Genomic DNA, 24831 nt, shown 5'->3' on the forward strand with positions numbered 1-24831 from the left:
AATATTTCTCATTCCAGAATATCCATGATTACAGGCAAAGCACTTTTATAAAACAATTTATAGTTGAATTTTTATCAAAATAAACTCTTTTGAATACAATAAAATATTAACATTTTATTCAAAATATTTAGAAGTTTAAAATGGATAAAAGCTTTGATTTTGAAGATGCAATCTGATTTATAAAATTTTAGTCATACCATAGAAAAATTTATTTCCCCCTTTCTTTAGAAAAAGAGAATGAGTTCACAAAATATTGGCCTTTCTGTGAGAACAATTGACACTTCAACAGACACAAGTCCCTATCATTAATTACCCTAGAGAATTAGAGAATCTTTGATTAAAGAGTTCAGATAGTATCAAGCATGCATAACATTTATAAAGGTTAATGAGCTTGAGTGGACAGGTTGTGAAGGATATTTTTACAAATTTGAAAGAGGATCTGTGAACATCAAAAGACTTTCTTAAAGGCTAATGATTTGTTGAACATAGATAGAGGTTGTCAAGACTTGTAGCAGTTCTAGATCAAGATGAGCAATAGTGAAGGATGATCAAGCCTAAGATTTAAGTCAACATAAACAAACGTCTATTTAGAGATTTGAGATTTGAAAGAGTTCTAGCAAAAGCTAAAAATTCATCGTAAAAAATTTGAAATATTGGTGAACATAGAAAGAGGTCATGAGGCGTGAGATTTGAAAGAGCATCAACGAGGGCCAAAGGACCATCCAAAAATTTAAAATTCGAGTAAATATAAATTGAGGTCATCGAGACGCATTTAGAGGTTTGGATTTGAATAAGAATCAACTAAGTCCTATGCGCTATCATGAAAACTCAAAATTTGAATGAACATTAATATATGCCTTAAATATGTTGTTAAATGTTCAAGATTTAAATAAGTATCAACGAAGACTGAAGGACCATTAAAGAAATTCAAATTTTGAATGACCATGAGCAAAGGCCATCAAGACATGCTCATACATTTGATCCCTAAGGTGAACATAAGTAGAGACCATCAAAACATGCTTAGAGGTCCAAAGTATTTGAAAGCTTGACTTGAAGTTGTTTGAATTTGGTATAGGAAAAGTTGAAAGATTTGTATTTGATTTGAATTTGACTTGGAGAGACTCAAAGTTTAATGGAAAGTTGCTAGAATTTTATTTTGGAGAAATTTGAGTTGACTTATATTTGATTTGATCAATTCTAATGTTGACTTGGAGTTGACTTGAAAGAGCCCTTATGCAGGGATATTTTGATAATTTGCCATGGCCAAAGTTTACTTAATCAAATTTGAGTAAAAAATCATTGACATATGTAGAGAATAAGATTCTGAGTTTCTAGGTGATCAGAATTAGTCCTGTTTAAAGGAATTTTAAAATACTTCAATCGAAAGAGCATGTTAGGATTTTTGACATGATTTTAGTATAACGACATGTTCGATACTTCCTCTTGGTGTGGCTACTATATATGAAAAATTATGTGGTGACAATTAAGCATGTTTTTCTTGATCGTGTCATGCAATACATGATTAAAAAACAAAGAGTGCCCATTTGAACATCTTGAATGTTGAAGAAATTTAAATGAGTAGACAAGAAACACGTGTTATACATAGCAAATCCTAAGCGACTTGTTTCATTGCTAGTTGCATTTTTTCTGAATTGAAAAGTTTAATCAGGCTAGCAATCTGAGTCACCCATTTGCTCAGATTGATTGAACATTTTGCAGAACTATAAAAGATAGATTTTTCTTCATTGCAGATGATAGCGATTTAATTCAGGCTCAGTAGCTATCGCTAAAGGTGGCAAGACATTAATGAATTGAAATCTCAACAAAAGCATCTTCTACATGACTAGTTCTAATCAAATTTGTGATCAAAATTTTTTACTTTAACTTTGGCATGATTTCAGAAGATGAGATTATTTTCCTTTTTAATGATGGAGATTTAGTTTGAAATTCCAATGCCATAATATCGAAATTGCTTGTTACTGCTACAGCCAATAGTTAGATATATCTAAGATTTTGATCCTGTATCATAGCCATCCAAAATATAAAAACAGTGTTGTTTTTTCACTATGAATCCATAATGCTTTGTGTGGGTCATAAATTGGTTGCTGTTCTAAGTTTCATCATGATTATGGTGTTGTCATATTTGAATGAAAACCATTTCTCATCCAACCCACAATCTTCTTTTCCATCACATCACTAGAAGGAAGCTGATTGACATGCAATTAGGACCACAACCCTGAACAAATTGAAAACCTTAATTATTACTTGAAACTCATGATTGTGTTGACTGTAGATGTCCATCTTTTGCACAAACAACATCCACATGCTTGATAAGGTTTCGTTGTTGTTCTTACATTCTTCCATCATCTCGTTCTTCCTTCTTTACACATCAGTACAAATGAGTCGTAGGAGGTGGATGATGGTTCTATTCTACCAATTTCTTTTGTTGTATGCTGATGAAATCATTGACAAATGCAGGTGCTACACGGAAGGTAAAAAAAGTGGATAGATCAGTGAGAATACATCCAAAAAGCTCTTAATGTAATTGTTTATGGCTGCTTCATGACCACGATTATCGACTACAAAAAATACGAAAAAAATCTGTGTCTATAAAGAGACCCATTTCTCGTCCTCTTATAGCCTGGCTTCAGCCTTTCAGACTCAAAAAGCTTGGAAGAGATGGCAGAGCCGAAGGTACTCAATTTCCCATTCCTCTATTTTAGAAGTATTAATTTTGATCTTTCATTCTGCAATTGGACTTGTGTCTGCACATCAAACTGGAAATCTGGAGTTGTTCACAGGTCGTCACAGTCATCATAACGGTTAATTTGGAATGCCGCCACGATGCCGCAAAAATAAAGAGCACTCTGTGCAAGCTCGAGAGTGAGCACTGGATTACTCGTTTATAAGCTTATAATTAAACGCGATCTTACTCAGGGCTTACTACTCTTTCTGCTGTTGGATTTCGTGTGTTGTCAGGGTGCTTCAAGATCAATTCTATCATCTTTGATATTAAGAAGAACACGGTGACGGTCTCCGGCCCCTTCGATCCCCACCGCTTCATCTGCAAGCTCCGCTGCATGGCAGGCATGGTGATCAAAGACGTAGTAATCAAACCAGATCCTCCGCCGCCACCACCTCCGCCGCCTCCACCGCCGCCGCCGCCGCCACCACCACCACCACCACCGTGTCTGCCCTGCCCCAGCCCGATGTGGTGCTGCTGCTACCAGCCCTGTTACCAGCCGCCCCACGGTGGCTGCAGCTCCTGCGGCTACTTCCCCTGCCCCCCATGGCCTCCAGCCCCACAGCATCCCTGTGGCAGTCAACCCTGCTACAAAATCGTGTGCGAATACGGTCCTTTCTGCGGCTGCTCCCACAAGTAATTCATTAATTTGCGTAATTCCACGTAATTAATTAAGCAATAAATGTTGAATTCCCCGTGCAAAGCAATGGATGGTAATTTGTAAGCGAACTGCGAACCTTGAGGTTGATGAACGTCGACCATGGATGGCAATATTGTAACAAAAAGTTTCCGTCGTTCTTGTTGTTGTTTTTGTCTTGAAATACGTCTTCTCGTGCTTTTAATCACGTCGGAGCAAGTTCACCGGCGGGCGAGGCTCCGCTGTCTCGATCGACGTCGGAATCCGGGAACATGGCGGTTGGCCCGCGGTCGAGAAGCTTTGTATGCCACATGAGAGGGGAGCGGAGACGCGCGGATGGAGCCATGGAGGTGGGGTGACCTACTGTTGGTGACGACGAAGGGGAGATAACGAACCGGGTCCACGAGCTTCGGTTTGAGTGGCTGCGGGGTTGGGCTGGGATTTGGATTGGAATGTGGGCGAGGCGATGGAACACATACGAGTTTGTCGTTAAGCTTTGTATGGTCCAGTCACAATGCACCTTTCAGACTGAGAAAGCCGAACTGACTGATGGAGGGAGACAATATTTTTTAATAGATTTCTCCGAAGATATACTTAAATTATTTTTTCTTTAAATATCCTATTTTATTTTTTAATTTCTCAAATAAGCACCTTGACCAACCTCCATTTTAACAATTAGTTAACAATTGCATGATAGATAACAATTAGATAGACAACATATTAATCATATTAATATCTCAATCAAACCTAAATAATTTAATGGTTTTAACTAAAATATATAATTGACTATATTTCAGATTTAGTTTTAGTTCTTCTTAACTTAAAATCTCGTCCTTCTACATTTTCTTCAGATTTGGATTTAATTTAATTACACTCATCGAGTAGCATAATAACATGTGCAAATAAGAAGATCATCTGTTATTTACCTTTGTTGAAGTGAGAATGACGTTCGAATTTCAGAGTATATTTGTAGAAGAAGGTAAGATTTACCGTTGTGATCAATTACAGTTTCTTGATTTACTTTTTCACGGATGATCATGAGACCGACCGTATAGGACCGCTCGGGTAACGGATGAAGTTCGAGTTGATAAATTGTCTGATGATTTTGAACATACGTTCATGAAGTATTCATCTCCCTCCACTTCAATTCGAGCAACCGATGAATTCTACAAAAGAGAACGCACATGGAAATAAGGCTGGAGGGACAACTGGAATGTGTAATTCACATTAAAGACTTGCAGAATTAATCAGAATCCGTTTCAAACTGTCTAAAAAGGTCAAATGCATCCAGTTGATAAGAATAGGATCATCTCGAACAAACCACGGATCGAGAATAGAGGAACCAATCAGGTTTTGATCCACCCAGGCCATAATTACAAAGCAAAGATCGAGAATAGTGGAACCGCAATTGCGATAAGAAAGGAGATGACGATCACTGAGTGCAGGAACCTCACCTGAATTACGTCTGACAGCCACCTCCATGAGTGTTTCCGTCCTCTTCAACCGCCCTAGTGAGGTACACTTTGGGGAAATCCTCGGGGCCGAAGGTCATGGCTGCCATGATCCGCTCGACGTCAGCCTTACTGATGACGGTTCGTCGAACGGGGGGCCGATTGCGGAGGCGATCGCGACTGTAGTATCTGATGTCGAAGACGGTCTCGGGCTCGGAGGTGGGAATGCAGACCTTCTCCGGAGCGGTGGCGGGACAGAAGCTGCGGTACTCGGTGGCCTTGGGAAGGGCGGAGCGACATTCAAGGTCGGCGTAGGGACCTGTGATCTCCAACGGCTTCTTGACGTACTTCCGCAGCGATCGCCACACGGATCTGACGGCGGCCTGTACCATCGCCGGAGGAAACCAGATCGAGGCGATCGGGGGTTCTGAGAAAGAAAACAAGCTCCTACTCCAGAGAAGGCCGGGCCTGGTCTGAGCCCGAATGTCCTGGTTAGGCCCATTTAAACCCTAACCTATTTAAACGTCATCTTCAAGGCCGGACAATAGAGCATGTTTCTGAAAATCAGTTTCACGGTAAATTAGAAAGTTACAATTGTCACGATAAGGAGGATATTGATAAATCATATTAAATTTATATTTATCAATTTGTGTATTCTTCTGATAAGTAGTTTTATCTTTGTATATATATGTATTTTAATTTTAAATTCATATATGAATAGGATTCTTTCAAAATAAAAAATATAATGAAATTTAAATCATGTGCTTATTTTTTTATTAACCTATCGTATTGTACTTACTATAGGATGGGATAATAAGATGTGATGACGATGAATGTATTAGTTTTTGAGCAAGATGAGATGTGATGAATTTAAATCATATATATGTTTTTTTTATGATGGAAGTGATGAATATATTATTTTTGAACTATGCACTTGTTTTTAAATATTACTTTGTTGTTAAACATATGCTTTGTTTTTTAATATTACTTTGTTGATAAATGAGGCTTTGTTGTTGAATGCAGTTTTGTAGTTAGTGTGAGTGTTGAATGTATTAGTGGTTTGTGAACGTGGAATATGTTTCTGGATGGTTTGTAATGTAAATACTAATTTTGAATGTTAGATTAAAATTTGGATGTAAACATGTTAAATTAAAAAATTAAGGGGTGTGCTGTTAAAATTTTAACTAAATCTAGCGATCGAATTTTTTTCATCTATCGAATAAATTTGAAGCATAATCTATAATGTTGAAGATATTCATTTATATCATATTCGATTTTGATCTTTTTATTGTGTTTTAATATTGTATTATACCCGTGAGCACCTCAACCTCATATGGATGGTTGGACCACACCAACATGATACTAAAACACCCGGGCTCATAAATTGACTTAGTTTTTTGAACCTACCAGCGTAATGCTTTGTGGGGAGTCATAAATTGGTTGCTGTTCTAAGTTCATCATGATTATGGTAGTGTCTATGATTATTGGTTAAGAAGAAAAGCTATCAATGTAGTACTCATTTTAGTAAAAAAATAAAATTTATCATCCCAACGATTTTACACGGTCGGTTTCACGATCATCTGTAAAGAGGTAAATTGAGAAATTACAGTTGACCACGACGGAGGAGGACATAATTATCTCGATTTTGTTGAGATTCGACTCTTGCCCACTTTAGTAAATTTGTCTCGTTATAACCAATTCAATTATGTTTCGGGAGCTATCAATGTAGTTCTCATGCATCTTTGGACTTGTATTTGAATGAAAACCATTTCTCATCCAACCCACAATCTTCTTGTCCATCACATCACTAGAAGGAAGCTTGGACAAATTGAAAAATCTTAATTATTACTTGAAACTCATGATTCAGTATACACATCGTGTTCATTATAGTTTTGCACAAAACGACATCCATATGCTGGATAAGGTTTTCTTCTTCTTGCATTATTCTTCCATCATCTCGTTCTTCCTTCTTTACACATGCATCAGTACAGATGAGCTGTGGGAGGTGGATGGTGGTTCAATATAATTCTACCAATCTCTTTTGTCGTATGTTGATCAAATCATTGAAGCCAGGGCGGCTTTAGGCATAGGTATTAAGGCATGTGCTTAGGTCCCCAATTTTTATCGGGGTCCATTATTCTTTGGTTAAAGTTTCGGATTTCGTAAAGATATCGCTATGATTACAACAGATATTTAACATTTTAATTTTTTTAATTATATATGTTATTTTATATGATCTAATATATTTCTCTTCAATATCTCTTAAGACGTTCTTCTCTGGTCGGTAAGAATATGAATTAAAATTTTTTTTATCATAAGTCTGTGTCTATAAAAGAGAAGCATTTCCCATCATCCTCTTCTAACCTGGCTTCGGCTTCTCAGACTCAAATTAAAAGCTTGGAAGAGATGTCAGAGCCGAAGGTACCAGCTCGATTTCCCATTAAATTCCTCCATTTCATCAGTATTAATTTTGATCTTGCATTCTGAAACTGAACTTTGTGTTTGTCTGCACATCGATCAAACTGGAAACCTGGAGCTGTGCACAGGTCGCCACAGTCGTCATAACGGTGGATTTGAAATGCTGCGACAGCGCCAGAAAGATCAAGTGCGCCGTGTGCCAGCTCGAGAGTGAGCACTGGATTACTCGATCGATCGTTTATAAAGTTACAATTAAAATTAAACGTACGTACTCTTTCGCTGTTGGATTACTGTTGGATTAATCCGTGTGTTTGTTTTTAGTGTGCTACAAGATCAATTCTATCGTCTTCGATGAGAATAAGAGCACGGTGACGGTCTCCGGCCCCTTCGATCCCTACTGTTTCGTCTGCAAGCTCCGCTGCATGGCCGGCGACGTGATCAAAGACGTAGTAATCAAATCAGATCCTCCGCCGGAGACGAAGCCAGTGTGTGGGTGTGGGAAGCAAGTGTGTGGGAAGCCAGCAGTGTTGTGGTCGGTGTCCGGCCTTCCCCAGCCCGATGTGGCGGTGCTGGTACCAGGGTGGCTACGGCCCCTGGGGCTGGGGCAACTTCCCCTGCGGCCCCTGTGGCAGTTACCGCTGCTGCACAATCGTGTGCTGCAGCGAATACGGTCCTTCTCCTTCCTGCGGCTGCTCCAAGTCCTGCAAGTAATTTATATATTACTTTGCTTAATTCCACGTAATTAATTAAGTAATAATAAATGTTTAATTCCTCATGGAAGAAGCTTGAGGTTGACCGTTGATGAACGTCAACCTTAATTGGGTGGCAATATTATTGTAAGTTGTTGTTTGTGTTGAAATATGTCTTCTCGATCGTCTTTTTATCATGCGAGGCTTAATTCGCTGAGCCGACTTCCTGACTCATCAAGCTTCTCGAGTAGTTTGATCTATCGACTTCCTAAGCAATTTGATCTCTCTGAGTAAGATCGACTTTCTAATTTGCCGACTTATTGAGGCTAGTCCGACCTCTCGACATGCGAAGGAATACAGTAATTATCATAATGTGTGAAGGAGCATAATGATTACGATGAAACTCTACAGATGAATCCGGACTTTTTTCACGAGAAGTGTTCTCTTAGAGGTGTATTATTTGAGTTTCTCTCTCCGTATAAGACAAGAGGAAGGATGACGAATTTAGATATCGGAAAGATTTCTTCGGATAATCATCTGTGACTGTGAGTCAGCTCTATTACAACGTCATCGCTCACGATGTTACGTGACCTTTGCTGCTGCGTCATCGGCGAAATTTCTATTAATATTATCACATCGATGACGTTGACCCAACGGTCGATAGGCGACCCGCCGCCATTGACGACCGAGCAAGAGGAAATAAAGAACCGGGCCCACGAGGTTCGGTTTGGAGCTTGTCGGCTTGAGTTGGGATGGGATTTGGACTGGAGTGTCGGCGTCAGCGAGAAGATGGAACACTCCAACTACTACGTACGGTTTGTCGTTCGATTTCATGGGTCGGTCGCACGCACCTTTCAGTTGACGGAGGAAGACGATAGTGTTTTTGATAAATTCCTCCGAAGAGATGCTTTTAACTCTTTGTTTTTTTAAATATCCTATTTCCTTTTTTTAATTTCTCAAATAGAGCACCTCCCCTATTTTACATCTCCCATGCATGATATCTTTAGTACATGAGTTTTAGTACATGAAAGTTAATTGCTCCCAAGACGTAGTGACCTAATAATTCCAAGACACACATGATATTTAAGTAATGAGTCGATTTCGGTGATGATTTAGGATCGATCTCATCTACATCTAACATTTATGTACTTGCATGAACCTCCCTTCATATCCATAATCGACTTTAGGAGAATTGTTGAGGTAGCTGATCTATTTTTTTAGTACATGAGTTATTACTTCCAGGAGGACCGTTGAGATTTATTTTTTTATAGTACATGAATTAATTACTCTCATGACAAAGTGATTTGGATGATTTCTAAATGGGAACTATTATAATGAGGTCTAGAAATCTATTTTCAACAGGTATAAAATATCCTAATGATTGTCTTACCTTTTTTCATACAACGAATTATAAAATCACCATGAAAACAGCTCCACACAATCGATTCCACGACCATCTATGAGGAGGTAATCACCTTTGCTATAATTTAGTACATGCGTTAATTGAAAAAATTTACTACAATTGGTCTTAGCAAAATCAAAGAGAAGACTAGCAGTGAAATGGTCTTCCCAATGCTATAAAAATGTAACTCTACTCGACCAAATTAAAACTTTCAATTTGGATGGAAGCAGCATAAATAAGTTAAATTGGAAGGCAAGAGTCGATCATCATGGTCACATATAATGGATTATTCACTGCAGGTGCTGGGCGAAGAACATCCAGAAAGATAAGGCACTTCTCAGATTATTGGGACAGAAAAATATGGAGGATTGTCTAATTGCCTGGAATATTGAAAGGCAATAAATCAAGTTTCAAGTCACTTTTAACACCATACATCAAAAGAGCATATGAATATATTTTAATTAAATCAATTTTAAAATTAAAAAATAATCATGAAAAAAATTTTAATCACAAAAAAATTTAGACGGTCAAAATAATCATATTTTTAAATTATAACTCATAATATAATAATAATATTATATTATTTAAAAATCGATGATAATTTAAATCAAAATTGATAATCTTAAACAGATAATTAAGATTATCTAGCTCCCATTAAAACGTCCTCTTCGTGCACGAAGGCAGCCGTGCATGACTTTGGGAGCAGACCACCATGGCTGATGTCTCTGGAGATGCCAAACGAGCCCACGCCACCCACTCCTCCAGTGGATGGAGTGAAGTAGTTGGGCGTTGTGCCAGGCGTGCTCGATGATGATGTACTACTGCTTGATCGTGAGCCTGCAGCACTGGTTGAAGAAATGACATGTAAAGAGAAAAAAGAAATATACGACCAAAAGAACATGAGCAGCTTGCAATTGGGAAATACATTGAGAAACGGACAGTTTTCCACGCCAGAACTGAGAAAAATATACCTGAACACATTTTTATTTAAGCATACGGCGTTTCCTTTCAAAGCAAACATCAAGAAAATGCAAGCTGAAAAGGATGATAATACGTCAATTTATTTATCGACAACAAACGATTCCCATTATTCGAACTTGGACGACGCAGGTTTCTCTAAAAAGAGATGAACGATTCAGATTCTTTTCAAGGTACTAGGGCAGGTTTGATGTCCCAGATTGCCTTTGCGTACTCGCGAATCGTCCGGTCGCTGCTGAACTTGGAGGAGCCAGCTGTGTTCAAGATTGACATTTTTGTCCATCTCTGAAAAATTAAATGAAACAGCTTAGAACTATTAGCAAAACAGATATCACCTCGGGCTTTTCTATGGTATAATTTAATGTACTTAAAAACAATTAATTGTGCAAAGAAAAACGAGAAGCAAGAACAGAAGAAATTTTCAGCAAAACAGGCAGGCACATCATGTGGACTAAGCGTTGAGAATTGTTAGATTGATGATTAATTACCTTTTGATCACGGTATGCTTCGTCAACTTTCTCTTGGCATTCAAGGTAACTTGGAAAGTCCTCGCCAACAAGAAAATAATCTGCACGACCAAATCCTTCATTCCCTTCTAAGGATCCTATAAGCTCGTCGTAGTTAAACATTCCAAATACACCACTTCGGACAAATTCCTTCACCTCCTCAAATCGTGGGTCTGGAATAAACTATAAGCAGGGCGGGGCCAATAAACTTATTCAATTAGTCAAATATGGAAACATTTTAGTAGTTTACTAAAATAAAGAAGGCAAAAAGCAAAGTAACCCATATTTACTATTTAGATAAATACAAGTATAAAATGTTTATTTTTTTTGTTTTTTGGAAACCCAAATTTTTAGTTTTATAATATATTTTTGTATAGTAGATTTTATAAATCTTAATTTAATTTATACAAACCAAATTTATAGAAAAATATATTTAAAAAAGGTTATAAGGATGTGTGGGATCTCCTTTGAGAATTTGCAAAAAATTAGTGCCTCTGTGATATTAATCAAAACATGGGGCATTTTTTTTTTTGAATTTTCCTAATGAAGAAAATACTCATACCTTTCCCTCTGCTCTTTTTTCCCGTAAACCGGCAATTTCATGAGCATGAGCACCAAAGAGGAAGAAGTTATCTTCTCCGACTTCTTCCCTTATCTCGACATTGGCTCCATCCAGAGTTCCAATTATAATGCAGCCATTCATTGCAAACTTCATGTTGCTAGTTCCACTTGCCTCCATGCCAGCCGTGCTATGAAACAGAAAACAAGGTTGTGCCCAATTGAGTTCAAGAAAATTGACAGAATCGAATAATAAATGACATTAAATTAACGTCTCCAATTCAATGTCGCTCATAATCTCTGACTGTCGCAAATGAGATTAAAAAATCTTGTATATAATGGTTTGGAGCTCGTGGCAAGAGTAGAAAGATCACAACATGAAGCTTATTTACAAAATGTAGTGCACATGTCGCAAAGAAAACTGGATCATGGGAGCAGGAACTACCTGATATGTTGAGATAACTCACTGGCTGGTATGAGCTTCTCAGCAACGCTGACATTGTAGTCAGGAACAAAGACAACCTGGAAATAAAACCAGTGTATAATTTCCCCACAGTATAGAATTAATGGCAAAGGGAGACGCGATCAAGATTCAACCGACTGTTGCCTAAACATACCTTCAGTAAATCTCCAATATCTGGATCATGATTTATTGTGAACGCAACGTCTGTGATGAACTTAACTATTCTCTTAGCTTGAACATATGTAGCAAAAGCTTTCCCACCAAATATACAGACCCTAGGTGCGAAACTGGATAATCTCTCTTCTGCACTCATTTCTTTCATTTTCTTATAACGGTAGACAATTCCTAGGATATTCAATAGTTGACGCTTATATTCATGAATCCGCTTCACCTGATAAGAAATCAAGCAAGCCTTGTAATCTAAGGATTCAAAAAAAATTGAAATTACAGATTTTTTTTTTCATATGTATAACCTGAATATCAAACATAGAATTTGGGCTGACTATGTATCCTGTTTTCTCTTTTATAAATGAAGCAACTTTCATTTTGTTGTTTCTTTTAACCTGTCTCCATTCCAAATGGAGGTCCTCATTGTCAGCAAACTGTCAAGATTTGTATACATATGTTAGAGAATACAAAGAAAATGATAATGATAGTTAAAAAAGTTAATGTAAGGCCCTAGAAATAAGACAAAAATATATCAGACCATTTCTTAATTTTGCTATGATCCACCATGTGAAGGAAAAAAAACTATTTTCCTAAGAATTAATGATTGATGAATTTGTCCAAGTAGCTTGATATTAAAATGTAAAACAAGAACAAAGACAGATCTGAGAGTTTGCACTCTGCAGAACATGACAAGTTACCAAGAAGGGAACAGAAGGTTGAAGCAAAAAAGTTACAATAAGTACAGGTTGACTAAAGGTATTTTAGTTGATCATGCAACTATGCTATCGCCATCTACCAGGGAGAAAAATAGATCCTGATGGTAAAGATGATGCACATGAATTTTTATTCTACAAAACAGACAAGCATGACGGTATAGATACAATCTAGTTAACTTCTCCAGCTGTCACCAATCCAAAATAGTTAATTGATATAAGAGTTTGATATAAGCATGAAAAATACATGTCTAGTTAATAATAAATCGTACAAAATCAGTGGAGGGTTGAATAAAATAAAGCTAAATTTTAGAGAAGCCAGACCATTAGTTACCTTCCTAAGTTCTGCTAGCTTCTCTGTGTTGAGAACCCATTCATCTGTACCAATCCACTTAGTTAATATGCCGCTCAATTCAGGATTGCAAAAACGAATCCAACGACGAGGAGTTACACCATTTGTCTTATTCTGAAATTTTTCTGGCCATAACTGCAAGATGATAAGACTCATTATGCAATCACTTGCATGCACATTAGATTAAACTAGATTGAATTAAGCTGATTTTGCATCATGTAAGCACTAAAATAACATTTACATTATATACTATTTACCTTGTAGAAGTTCTGGAAGACATCCTGCTTAACTATGTCACTGTGTATTTCAGCAACTCCATTCACTGCATGGCCACCAACAACACAGAGATTTGCCATGCGAACCATTTTAGGTAATTTTGGATTTGATTTCAAAAAAGTTTCTTCCTCTTCTTCTTCTTCTTCTTCTTCTTCTTCTTCTTCATCTTCTTTTCCTTCTTCTCCTTCTCCAAGAATTTCTTCCTCTGCTTCAATTTTTTTAGACAAATCTGCTTTTGTCTGAGCTTTGTTGGAAATTTTTTCACCAGATTCTACTTTATTGTCCAGAACACTGGAAGGTTTTAAATTTTCCACTTGAAGATTTTTCTCAGATTGAAGGGGAGCAGCAGGAACTTCTACCAAGGTCTTTTTCAGGCTCCCTTCTCTGGTCTCCTTCTTTGGCTTTTCAAACAATTTCTGAACTGAATCTGGATAGTCAACATTGTCCAAAATTCTCATATCTTTGAGTTTCTTCTCCAAAAGCTCAAGATCTTCCTTTCCATGATCCAAAATTATGTCATTAAGCAACTGTTTATATCAATGAAAAAAATGATTAAACGGGGATTATCTAGTGTGAAATTACACGACAAATTATAGGCAAACCAAACTGTACCTCATTATCTATCTCCTCTATGATCTCCACATGTCGTGGAAGTAGTTTCTGCATCAACTCCAAACTCCACTTCTCTAAAGCTTCTGGAAGAACTGTATGGTTTGTATATGCAACAGTTCTAGAAAATGCAAGTGGAAATCAGAATGCAATTATAAAAAAAAATGGCTTTGTAAGCAATAATTAGCATCACATGATAGTGGAAGCAAGAAATATCAGTGATTAACTCTAGCATCTGAATCAAAAAGAGAAGAATTAATCTAGCTGGAAAATTGCATTTTATAGAAAGCATTTTAGGTAACAAGAAAAAGAACCTTAAGAAACATGACTTACTAAAGAGTCATTTCAAGAGAAGGTAATAAAGGAGTTCAAAATTGAGCAAAAATGATTTTGCCTTCCTTTTAGCATGTAGAACACGTTACTAGAAGCAAGGGTTGAAATTCCCGTCCATACTAATACTCCATACAGGGCAAGCACAATTTTAAAACTATACTGTGCTGGCTAACTGCATGGGCTGGCGGTACAAATCAGCTCTGCCAGTTAGGTACCAAACAAGTTTCAACAGATCTAATCCCTTACCTTAACGGATATCTGATCTGTTCAAACTAAAAAACAACCAAACTCAGAACTTTTGATTTGGTTTAATATTTATTAATAAAAAAGTTTGGTTCAGTTCTTGAAAATATTTTAGAAGCAGAGAAATAAAATCATGATATACAGAACTGAAAGAAAACACAGGCAAATACCTCTGAGTGATTTTCCAGGCCTGATCCCAGCTTAATCCTTTTGCATCAATCAGTATCCTCATTAACTCAGGGATGCATAGAGTAGGGTGAGTATCATTCATTTGGACTGCAACCTTATCAGGAAATTCTTCCCAATTAATAGAATTTCCAGATCTCCTCTCGAACCGCACAATAATATCTTGAAGAGAGGCCGAACAAAGTGTGTATTGTTGTTTCAACCGAAGAATTTTACCCTCTATAGAATCATCTCCAGGATACAATATAAAGCATATCTGCATCAGGCAGATTCTTGATCAGTAGATATTTGTTTAATGTATTAGGCATCATTTAAAAGTATCAAACACAGTAAGAACCGAAGCATCCTTTAGAAATCAATTAAAATATAAAAGGAAGGGTAGGAACACAAGCAAGATCTGAATAACACATCCTTTCAATATCAAGAATCGTTATCTTCAAAAATCATGCATTAGAAACCTGTATGCTAACAAAGAGGCATCTTGACAAGTATCTCCGGGAAAGTAATCATAAGCGCAAAATATATGCACCTGTACTTCACCATGCTTTAATTAACAAAAACACACTAGTATACTAAAAATTGTTCCTCTACAAAACATTCCTTTGTGATTAAAATGCTAATATTAACTAATACTGACTCAGATCAGGTGGAGAAACTATGTAAACAAGGACATAGAAGCTCTTCAAGAAGCTAATTGTGTAGTCTTAAAAATGAATATCATGAAAAAATTGTTCAAGAAAAGTTCACCTTCTTCATTTGAAAACATATGCATCCAAAGACTACTTGAATAGTATCCTAAACTTGATCATTATGCATGGAAAATTGTTACATGAATAGCAATTTAGAAATTTAGAGATCTGTTAATGATATGATAGACTGGAAACCTTTTCGGCATTTGCATGTGCCTCAGATGCTTTGGCATGTTCTCCACGATTAAAAGCTTCCAAATCAAAGTGTTCTGATGGCACTTTCGTCGACCAAAGACGCAAGTTAATTGTGGTTTTAGTCTTGTATCCCGGAATTGGTATGTCATGGGCAATAGCTTCAATATTTTCCCCACCAATCCAATGCTTCTTTCCATCTGAGCCAATAACCACCTTCCCATAAAACTTTACAGGATATGAAACATCATATCGAACAATTTCCCAGGGATTTCCCATCTGTAGTAAAAATATTTTATCAGTGGGAAAATCACTAGGATTTATAACAAATTATAGAATGAAATCAAATGACAACCATAATGAAGTGAATCAGATGACATAAAAGCAAGTTTAGGAGACATACCTCAAGCCAGTTTTCTGCCACTTCCTCCTGTCCATCTTTTGTGATATTCTGTTTGAACAAGCCGTATCTGTAACGAAGCCCATATCCCCAGGCAGGATAATTCAAAGTTGCCAAGGAATCCAAAAAACATGAGGCTAGACGTCCTAGACCACCATTCCCAAGTGCAGCATCTGGTTCCTGGATAAGATTATTGAACAGAGCCAAGAAGCCATGAAATTATAATGTAGAAATAAGAGAGACTCAATACACATTTATTGTAAAGAGAGTAAACATAGCCCCTTGAAATCAGCTCCCATGGCAATGATATGTATAATAGGAAAAGAAAATCACTATGTGCCAATATGACGTTGATGAGAAAATACAGGCCTTAAAGCGAGAATAATAAAATCGCTTGTAGGACTTCTGTGATCTATTTCGAAAAAAAAAGAAGAGTAGAGAAATTTGTCTGACCTTCTCCGAAACATTCTCAAGCTTGTGCCCTAGCTGCCTCAATGCTTCCGCATATGGGCCGGTTAGCTCCAAATTACCGATTGCATTTAATAATGCTCTTCCCTAAAGTTATCAATAAGGGATAACAAGAATAAGTAGCATGGAAATACAAGTTGAATTTTTTACAATACTAGCTGTGAAATCATTGAACCTGAAGAAATTCCATTGAAAGATAGTAAGCCTGTTTCACATTCATCTTTTCATAGTACTCATAAGTCGCGTTCCAATTTATTATTAATGCATCAAGAACACTTTGCGCTGTAGCAAAGTAAGTCTTGGAGAGATCAAAACTCTCCGGAGAGAATAAGGGAGTGAAATCGGTATGATACTGTATACTTGACGCTATAGCTGAGGCATCATCAGTAATAGATTTCGTGAAACCTGGTGCACCTACAAGATAAATTCAACAGTTCATAAAGCTCACATAACAAAACAAAACAAAACAAAGAAATCAAAGCAATGTCGTAAGAAAAGCTAATCGGAACTAGTAGATCGAAGGCCGGACAAGATATTTTACCACCACTAGTGACGGCATGTTTGCCCTCCCTCTCGCTGGAAACGCTCCTCACGGAAATAGGTCTTCCGAGGAAGCGGCTGCCGAACCCTCTACCGATCCCTCCGGAGAAGACGACCGGGACGACGAAGGTCGTGGATGAATGGGAAAATGGCGATCTCGGAATGCATCCTACCCGAGAGAAGGAGGCGGATCGAGAAGGGATCGAGGAAGACGCCATCTCACCTGGCGAGGAGACCGTCGCTCTTCGGAAACGAAGGGATGAATGAGAAGCGAGGGAGAGAGAGCGATCAAAATATCCTCCGGTCCTTTCGCTTTCTCTCACTCCGTGACCGTTTTGTCTTGTAGCGGAGTGGCCGTTTCGGTGGCTTATATAGTTGAGGGTCCTGAGCAACTCAAATTTCCAGAATCCTCCTTATCGTTTACCGGATTTGCACACAGAGGCGCTTTTCCACCGCACACGTTAACTTCTCAATTGATTGCCTGCACGGGCTGGAAAGTGCATCCCACTGACGGCCGACGGAGGAGACGCGTGGATCCTTCGAGGGCCCACGGCCCGGGATGGCGACCATTTTGCAATCTGTCTTGTAGCATGGCAAGCTGATCCGGTCCAACGGCCAGGCGCAATTGCACGCATCGTTGTTGGGGAACGAACCATTTGAACCGTTCATTTCCAGGTCCCTTGACCAAATATTCAGGATTTTTTGTCGACATTTTATTGATTCCCGTGAGTAAATTATTATATACTGTTAAAATTTTCTAAACAAAATTTTAAACTTATCAATTATATACATCTTGGAATTGACCAAGCTCATGAACTACAAGCTTGAGCTTCAAAGTTGGGGAAGACCACAAATGCAATAGACAAAGGATCAACCTCTACAGGGGAGTTGGCCGGAGCATAAACAGGATCCAGTTGTGGAATTTCTCCATCGACAAGCTCCAAGGAATCGCCATTCAACAGCACAGTCTGGCTCAAACAATTCCCATCTGCTCCAGTTAAATGATACTCCTCCCTGTGCAATGATTCATCTGATGCTTTCCTCCCGATCCAGGAGACTGTTCTCTTCAAAGTGTGGATGAAGGGATTGTCCGACTGAATGCCTCCTCCCTCAGCAAGAAGGACGTTGAGATCGTTTCGAACGGTCACACTGAACTTGGTGGATGTGCTTAGGTTGATCAGGAGCAGAGTTATGCCTGCCTGTATGAATCAAGGGAACAATCATCTTCATACCAATCTGTTTAAGGTTTGTAGTCTATACTGAACTCATACCTTTCGTTTGGTGCAATGCGCATAGGTTCGCAAATACGATGAGCCACTCATATCAATAGAAAGAACTCCCTTCCCCATTAGCCGGTGCCACAACAATGCACTGTGAAAATGAGAGGATCAGTATGGCAATTTGTGAGAGTAGGACTACAACTTAGTTTGGATGTGTTGCCTGTAGTAATCAGGATTTGGGATGAAGGTGTTTGTGTCGAGGAGCCCGTAGTTTCCGCCGATCAAGGTTTGTCTGCAATAAACCTTGGTGTTGTACTTCGATGCCATGCCAAGTTGATCCAAGTACCTGAGTTTCATCAAACCAGTTTTAGTCTGAAAGACAATTGAGATTCGATGTCGAAGAAAGATCAAGTTACCAAAAGCTATTGAGAAATTTGTTTGATACATAACGATTTCCACTGTTGTATGCACCTCCTGCTTCACCAACCCAAGCAGTGGACCATGGTCCATGTCTTTCTATTGTCAGTTGCAGGTTTCGGAATTTATCGGTTGTCTGACTCAAGTACCAGGGATTCAATATTTTGCTTTCAATATGGGAGTCATCACCTGCATACACAATCAAAGTGATCGTAAACTTCTTTTACTGTCTGGTTTGTCACTTGATTTGTTCCTACACTCACCTGCACCAAGATTGTATACATGATGCGTCAAGGCATCGACGACTTCTAAACCTGAATCCTGAAGAAGCTGAGCATACCACTGCTGATCAAAGAATCCTCCAGGAGCAACAAGAATTGGCTTTGTCTGCGAATCTCGATATAGCTCCTTAAGAAGGGCTTTAAGTGCAATCAGATCTCGTGCATATTGTTCAGCACTGACCCTTGCTCCAACACCTCTTCCACTCAATTCATTTCCTGATGCATCAAGCATGTTGTGTTCCTGGTTTAGTAGATGAATCTTCATCCTAGAAAGAAAGAGCAAACGAGAGGACCTACCGAATTCCCATGAATCGACCTGATATCCTTTCGAAATCGTGTACTCGATGAACTCTCGAGAATTCGTGGAGTTCCAATTGCCTACCCACATTCCATTGTCCAGACGATCCCTTCCACTTAGCGCGTTCAAACCAAATGTGATAGTTGCACTGCAATTTTATGATGAAATTTTTAGGAACATTTACTGTTATCAGTATGGAGATTCTCTACTACTCACCCTCCCTTCTCAAATAGAAGATTTAGCTCATCCCACCTTGCAAGGCTCAAGCACCCTTGAGAAAAACCAAACAAACCAGTCGACTTCGAAAAAGGAAGACATGGAGACTCCAAACTAGGAACTCCATATACCACTTTGTCTTGCAATGAGCCTCCAATGCGTATTCTTAAAGGAGTGAAAGCTGATTTTGTTCACAAACAAGCACAATCACTAGGCCAACTAATATCAATCTGCAAAAGAGTAATCAGTAGGGAGAAAGCTCTTGCCTTGGATGGCTTTAGCTAGGAGTGGATGAGTCAAGTTCTGAGGAGTGGAAAAAAACTCACTTAATACATAAGAGAAAAGTTGTTCTTGCTAACTAGAGCTGTGTTTCTGAAAGGATATTTACCAAATTGAGAACTGAAGCTCGTCCCCAAGGGCACTGATTATAGTTGCATTTCTCAGGAGGCCACCAATCAAGAGTCGCACACACAAAACTGTCATCAACCTCAGCTACTAAATCAGATCCCCTAACTATCACTGTAGCATCTGGGGATTCATCGGCTGAAGTTCCAGTGGTGAGGAAGAGGACAGATAGCAGAAACTGAAGAATCATTCCTCCACCTTCAAGCCTCACTGCTTTGACTGATGATCTGCAACCAAAAGCATGGACAGTTAAATAATTTACAACCAAAAAGGAAAAGCAGCAGAGCATGAATGCGTCGCGACCAGTTCATACCAGAAGGAAGGGAAAGGCAACGGAGTAGATCTGACGTCAACTGAAGAACAAGATACATGAATAAGAAAGAGTCAAAATATAATTTCGATGACTGTAGACTTCCAAATCGAAGAGCTAAAATAGAAACGATGCAATTGGTGAAGGATAAATGGTCAGAAGACATGATCGATCTGCTCCAGTCGTACTCTCTCCTTTTCTTTTCTTGGAGAGGTGACTGAAGAACACCAAGCGATCTAGATTATTGACTTGTGGTTGTTCTAACGTCGAATGGTCAAACACACTGTTCTTGTTTTTCTAAGTCGTCAGTAATTATTGTGGTGGAGCAGATTGACCATTGCGCCAAGTTGTAATGGTTTGAAACAGTGGATTTCTTGCCCTGGGACATAGATAAGTTGGTTACGACGCAGCAGACTTGTAGAAGAAGATAAGGGTTCAAATCCTGGCGAAGCCAAGCAATACCCTCCTGCGTCGTAACCAACTGCACTTTCTCGATTTATCTCCTCACAGATGGTCGTGGAGCCGACCGTGTGGGGCCGCTAAGGTGGCGGGTCCACCTTTTTTGCAGAAGAAACAGTGGGTTTCTCGATTTACCTCCTTATAGATGGTCGTGGGACCGACCGTGTGGGGCTGCTAAAGTGGCGGATCCATCTTTTTGCAGAAGAAACAGTGCGATATTGTCCCGGGGCATAGTGTCACAGTAGGACATCCAGGTTGTCAGTCAGGTATCCACGATTTGATCCTCAGCTACGGCGTATTTGTATAAATTTTCTTTCAAATGGGGATCGTAATCAAAGGATGCTGGGTATCTGGGTTGACCGCTGCGTGCGCTTCCCGATTCACCCTAGTGGCCAGTGGGAAACTTCCGTGGGACCGAACCGATCACCCAAAGGATTGAGTCAATGCGACTAACTGAGATTAATATTTTTCGATTTATTTCCTCATAAATGGTCATGGGATCGATCGTGTGGGATCACTAAGGTAACGGATTTCAATTTTTTATTTTTAAGAAACAGTTCGATATTAAAAATTTTACAACTGATTTATATTGAATGAATATAATGGAAGACCGGCAGACCTTTGGCTTTAACAATTCAGTTTGATCTGGTCCAACTAATAAATTATATATTAAAATTTTGTTTCAGAAAAAAAAAAGAGAGAAAAATCTTAATGCTTTAACCCTGTCTATTTCATTGCATAATTTACAGACTGCAATTCAAGCAAGCAACCAATAGCAAATAAATCGACAAAGGAGTTCATGACAACTTACCCTTTTCTTTGTTCTTGAAAAATTGTTAATAAATTCCTTAAACAATAATATTTAGTGAAGATATAATCAGCAATGTGATGGCAATGGAGAGGCTACAAACAAAAGTAAATGGTTTCCATGTAAAATAAAAGCTGGCCTCCTCAAATTGTTTATTACTCAAAAATCATTTAATAATCAATTCGAGTTCTCAACCATTGGCTGTGATCGTGAATAGTTATCAGATTTAGTGAGAGTTGACCAGAGTTATGTTGAGCATGACTTAGATCTTTGTTTACCATATTCATCCAGCTTGTCGGCATGCTCTTGTACCCAATTAATATGTTTTTTATAATCATATTTTAAAAAGAATGATGTGAATTATAAATTTTAAGGAAGCATTTGATTTGGTTTGTAAAAGGTACGAGTTGAGTTGAATCGGATTGAGTTCCTGTTGACCGTGTCTAGATTCCTAGATTAGTCAAAGTCAACGGGGTTGACTTGACGCCGGCGAGATTTTTAACGGGACGAGGGAAGGCTGGGTTCGACGATACCATTCCCTTCGAGGATTTCAACTCCAACTGTCAATCTTCCATGGAAGAATGGAAGGGCTCCGGAGTCGCAACCGTTAGACGACCACTTCGGTCGAAGAATTAAAGGCCAAAAGGCAAGTTTTTTGTTTTCCCGCTCCGCCGCCACTGTGGAGCCCGGAGGAGGGGCGCAGCGGCCGAGGCCGCCGCAGCCGCCTCGGCCGGCAGTGGCCCTCCCTTCGCGCTCCGCCATAGAGAGCCTCTTTCGCCCGGTGGATTTCAGTCCCAGCCTGTCGAGCCTCTTGGCGGAACCCGAGCTGGACTACGGCGCCTCCTTCTCCCAGCTCCTCGCAGGCGCCATAGGCCCCTCCACGGCTGCGTCGGCGTCGGCGTCGGCGCCCAGAAGGGGAGGGAAGGAGGAGGAGGATTCGATGAATGGGGAGTCAAGGAGAGGCGGAAAGGAGGTGGCTTTGAGCTTGGGGCGGAGCCGGCCGACCAGTCTCATGGTGAACCAGATGCCGGTGATCACATTTCCGGCGGGAATCAGCCCGTCGAGTTTGTTCCAGTCGCCCCTGTCACTGTACTCGCAAAACCAGGTTTTGCCGATCGCTTCAAAATCCAATCCTTTTGTCTTCGCCAATATTTAGCTTTCAACTACTTCCATGTCTGCATGATGCTTAAGATTCACGGCTTTATTTCCTCCTTGAAAGGAGATCCTTCGTTGCTTCCTGAAACAATCGTTGACTTCGATGTTAGATGATAAAATAGCAAAGTCACTCAATGACTTTTGACTTTTTTCATTAGACTTCTATCCTACAAATCTAATCTTGTATGCATGCTCTCGTGCAATCAGTAAGATCGTTTGGTTTCTGATATTGTCAGAAGCATCAGCTCATTCGTTTGATTGAGTAGAACTTTGTAGTGTTCTCTGTTGTCTTATCAAATTTGTGTTGTTTCTAAGATTCAAACTATTGGAATAGTGAAGAAAACTATAATTATGCAGGGACAATTCGAACTGAATCATCGACATGGTGAGGCACAAACAGCAGTTCAAGGCTCACATCTTCATCCTTATCCTTACATTCCTCCAGAGTATGCATCTACTACCTCGACAACGACGATGATGCCACCATTCAACCTCTCTTCGATTCAGCAGATGCCATATCTGCCTCTGAGCACATACAATTCTTCTTCTCCACTTTCAAGCCTTCCTCTCGCTGACAAAAAACCACAAACTTCGAACCTCATCGCCGACAAACCGGCTGATGATGGCTACAACTGGAGAAAATATGGCCAGAAACAGGTGAAGGGCGGCGAGTACCCTCGAAGTTACTACAAATGTACTCATCCAAAGTGCCCGGTTAAGAAGAAGGTCGAGCGATCTTTCGATGCACAAGTAACTGAAATAATTTACAAGGGGCAGCACAATCACCAACCACCCCAGCCAATTAGGCATGGAAAGGAAGGTGGTGGCTTGCCAAGTGATTTTAACCCTGAAACTTCTTTGCAAGGCTCGAGACAAAGTGAGGCTACGTATAAGAGAGACCGAGAATCTGATTTTGGATCGATCGATCATCTTTCAGACTCAAGTGATGATGAGCAAGATGGTGAGAGTTCAATGGGGAGAGATGAGACGGATGAAAATGAGCCAGATTCTAAAAGAATGTAAGAATTCTTTTGCTTTGTAATTGTTTTGTGTGTGCACAATTCTCCATTTCAAACCAAGGCAACCTGTTAATGTATTCTGCAGAAACATGAATCCGAGGAACATCAAAACAACTTCGTACAAGACGATGACGGAGCCCAAAGTTATTGTTCAAACAACCAGTGAAGTTGATCTATTAGACGATGGTTATAGATGGAGGAAATATGGACAAAAGGTGGTCAAAGGAAATCCTCATCCCAGGTGATACTTCTTTTCTGAGTCAGTCACTTCTGTTCTTGGTGATTCTCAATCTTTACTTTCATCGACTTAAAGATCGATTTAACAGGCATAAGAAAAGCAGATATTCAGTGCACATCATGAATTCCTTTGGTATTTCAGTTTGTTTTGCTTGATGCTTCTCTCAGAGTTTGTTTCTGCAAAACACATTCCTATCACAACTAACTAAAATGTTGTTGAAAAATGCAGGAGCTACTACAAGTGCACTAACATTGGATGCAACGTTAGGAAACATATCGAAAGAGCTTCGTCGGATCCTAAAGCTGTGATAACGACATACGAGGGAAAGCATAACCATGATCTACCAGAAGCAAGAACTAGCAGTCACAACGTGATGAATGCTGGTGTTTCTACTTCGAGCAGCACTCCTCCTCCTCCAAGTATTTTTCAGAACAATCCTCCTCCTTCACTCAATAGAACAGATTTACGACCTCGTCTCGAGCAACCAACAGCAGTTGAGCTGAAGAAAGAAGATGAAAGTGGCCATCTTTTCAACCTGAAGAAATGAACACCTCTGCTAATCATTCAAATAGCATAGAAGTTTGAAGACGTGGATTTGTTGTCCTAGCTACTAGGTGGATTTGATAACATTGTCTGTGATTTTTGCAACCTGTAACTAAAAAGTTGATCTTTACATGCTTTGTTTGTGCCAAAGATTTCATATATGGCTCACTTGAGGATACTTGTGGATGAGTATCGCAAAATTTTCAGAATTTAATATGGAAATAATTTTATCAAACTCTTAGCAATTAAAAGTTATTGATACTTTGAGAAAGAAAATAATTACTAAAAAATATATTCTTTGACTAAAAGCAGAAAATGTGCTCTTATTTATCTATATCAATTAAAAAAATCTAATTTCTCTTTTAAAAATTATCAAACAAGGCCTCATTTATAATTTTTCTATTCAAAATATGCTTTGTATATAAAGTAATATCATTTTAAAGTTGCT

General features: G+C 39.0%; 6 protein-coding genes across 6 annotated transcripts; 3 read left to right on the forward strand and 3 right to left on the reverse strand.

The window, feature by feature from the left end:
* Positions 1-2478: 2478 nt before the first annotated feature.
* On the forward strand, positions 2479-3541 carry LOC141848513 (uncharacterized). The gene is made up of 3 exons (XM_074736547.1): positions 2479-2694; positions 2802-2883; positions 2980-3541. The coding sequence occupies exons 1-3, from the start codon at positions 2680-2682 to the stop codon at positions 3381-3383; spliced, it is 501 nt and encodes a 166-aa protein (XP_074592648.1). The 5' UTR covers positions 2479-2679; the 3' UTR covers positions 3384-3541.
* A 1298-nt stretch (positions 3542-4839) lies between these two features.
* Positions 4840-5223, reverse strand: LOC141811484 (uncharacterized). Its single transcript, XM_074699514.1, has one exon. The coding sequence runs from the start codon at positions 5221-5223 to the stop codon at positions 4840-4842; it is 384 nt and encodes a 127-aa protein (XP_074555615.1).
* Positions 5224-7143: 1920 nt separating this feature from the next.
* LOC141848512 (uncharacterized) lies at positions 7144-8135 on the forward strand. The gene is made up of 3 exons (XM_074736546.1): positions 7144-7252; positions 7378-7459; positions 7571-8135. The coding sequence occupies exons 1-3, from the start codon at positions 7238-7240 to the stop codon at positions 7993-7995; spliced, it is 522 nt and encodes a 173-aa protein (XP_074592647.1). The 5' UTR covers positions 7144-7237; the 3' UTR covers positions 7996-8135.
* Positions 8136-10297: 2162 nt separating this feature from the next.
* LOC141848540 (alpha-1,4 glucan phosphorylase L isozyme, chloroplastic/amyloplastic-like) lies at positions 10298-17310 on the reverse strand. Its single transcript, XM_074736581.1, has 15 exons — positions 17016-17310; positions 16650-16888; positions 16460-16561; positions 16010-16186; positions 15610-15885; positions 14710-14981; positions 13967-14084; positions 13336-13881; positions 13061-13213; positions 12319-12447; positions 12000-12236; positions 11828-11904; positions 11387-11573; positions 10807-11007; positions 10298-10603 (listed from the first exon to the last, which is right to left on the reverse strand). Exons 1-15 carry the CDS (start codon positions 17230-17232, stop codon positions 10487-10489), a joined length of 3048 nt encoding a protein of 1015 aa, XP_074592682.1. The 5' UTR covers positions 17233-17310; the 3' UTR covers positions 10298-10486.
* Positions 17311-17802: 492 nt separating this feature from the next.
* LOC141848662 (heparanase-like protein 2) lies at positions 17803-20339 on the reverse strand. The gene is made up of 10 exons (XM_074736710.1): positions 20165-20339; positions 19835-20078; positions 19713-19749; positions 19447-19627; positions 19230-19378; positions 18915-19148; positions 18651-18840; positions 18455-18580; positions 18286-18385; positions 17803-18213 (listed from the first exon to the last, which is right to left on the reverse strand). Exons 2-10 carry the CDS (start codon positions 20039-20041, stop codon positions 17824-17826), a joined length of 1614 nt encoding a protein of 537 aa, XP_074592811.1. The 5' UTR covers positions 20042-20078; positions 20165-20339; the 3' UTR covers positions 17803-17823.
* On the forward strand, positions 20293-24523 carry LOC141811485 (putative WRKY transcription factor 3). Its single transcript, XM_074699515.1, has 5 exons — positions 20293-20315; positions 21975-22533; positions 22941-23602; positions 23688-23843; positions 24069-24523. The coding sequence occupies exons 1-5, from the start codon at positions 20293-20295 to the stop codon at positions 24385-24387; spliced, it is 1719 nt and encodes a 572-aa protein (XP_074555616.1). The 3' UTR covers positions 24388-24523.
* Positions 24524-24831: the final 308 nt, after the last annotated feature.

This window comes from Curcuma longa, chromosome 17, assembly GCF_044706935.1.
Source record: "Curcuma longa cultivar G26 ecotype Majalengka, Jawa Barat chromosome 17, ITB_CL_G26_1.1, whole genome shotgun sequence".
NCBI classification, from domain to species: domain Eukaryota; kingdom Viridiplantae; phylum Streptophyta; class Magnoliopsida; order Zingiberales; family Zingiberaceae; genus Curcuma; species Curcuma longa.

Coding starts and splice junctions, on each gene's coding strand:
- LOC141848513 (XM_074736547.1), top strand. Junction 2,884..2,979: donor CACTCTGTGCAAGCTCGAGA/GTGAGCACTGGA, acceptor GTGTGTTGTCAG/GGTGCTTCAAGATCAATTCT.
- LOC141811484 (XM_074699514.1), bottom strand. CDS start 5,223: ATGGTACAGGCCGCCGTCAGATCCGTGTGGCGATCGCTGCGGAAGTAC.
- LOC141848512 (XM_074736546.1), top strand. Junction 7,460..7,570: donor CGCCGTGTGCCAGCTCGAGA/GTGAGCACTGGA, acceptor GTTTGTTTTTAG/TGTGCTACAAGATCAATTCT.
- LOC141848540 (XM_074736581.1), bottom strand. CDS start 17,232: ATGGCGTCTTCCTCGATCCCTTCTCGATCCGCCTCCTTCTCTCGGGTA. Junction 16,187..16,459: donor TTGAGAATGTTTCGGAGAAG/GTCAGACAAATT, acceptor AATCTTATCCAG/GAACCAGATGCTGCACTTGG. Junction 11,905..11,999: donor ATATTGGAGATTTACTGAAG/GTATGTTTAGGC, acceptor TTTTATTTCCAG/GTTGTCTTTGTTCCTGACTA.
- LOC141848662 (XM_074736710.1), bottom strand. CDS start 20,041: ATGATTCTTCAGTTTCTGCTATCTGTCCTCTTCCTCACCACTGGAACT. Junction 19,750..19,834: donor GAGCTTCAGTTCTCAATTTG/GTAAATATCCTT, acceptor TCCACTCCTCAG/AACTTGACTCATCCACTCCT. Junction 19,628..19,712: donor CCTAGCTAAAGCCATCCAAG/GCAAGAGCTTTC, acceptor GAACAAAATCAG/CTTTCACTCCTTTAAGAATA.
- LOC141811485 (XM_074699515.1), top strand. CDS start 20,293: ATGCAATTGGTGAAGGATAAATG. Junction 22,534..22,940: donor CACTGTACTCGCAAAACCAG/GTTTTGCCGATC, acceptor ATAATTATGCAG/GGACAATTCGAACTGAATCA. Junction 23,844..24,068: donor AAAGGAAATCCTCATCCCAG/GTGATACTTCTT, acceptor TGAAAAATGCAG/GAGCTACTACAAGTGCACTA.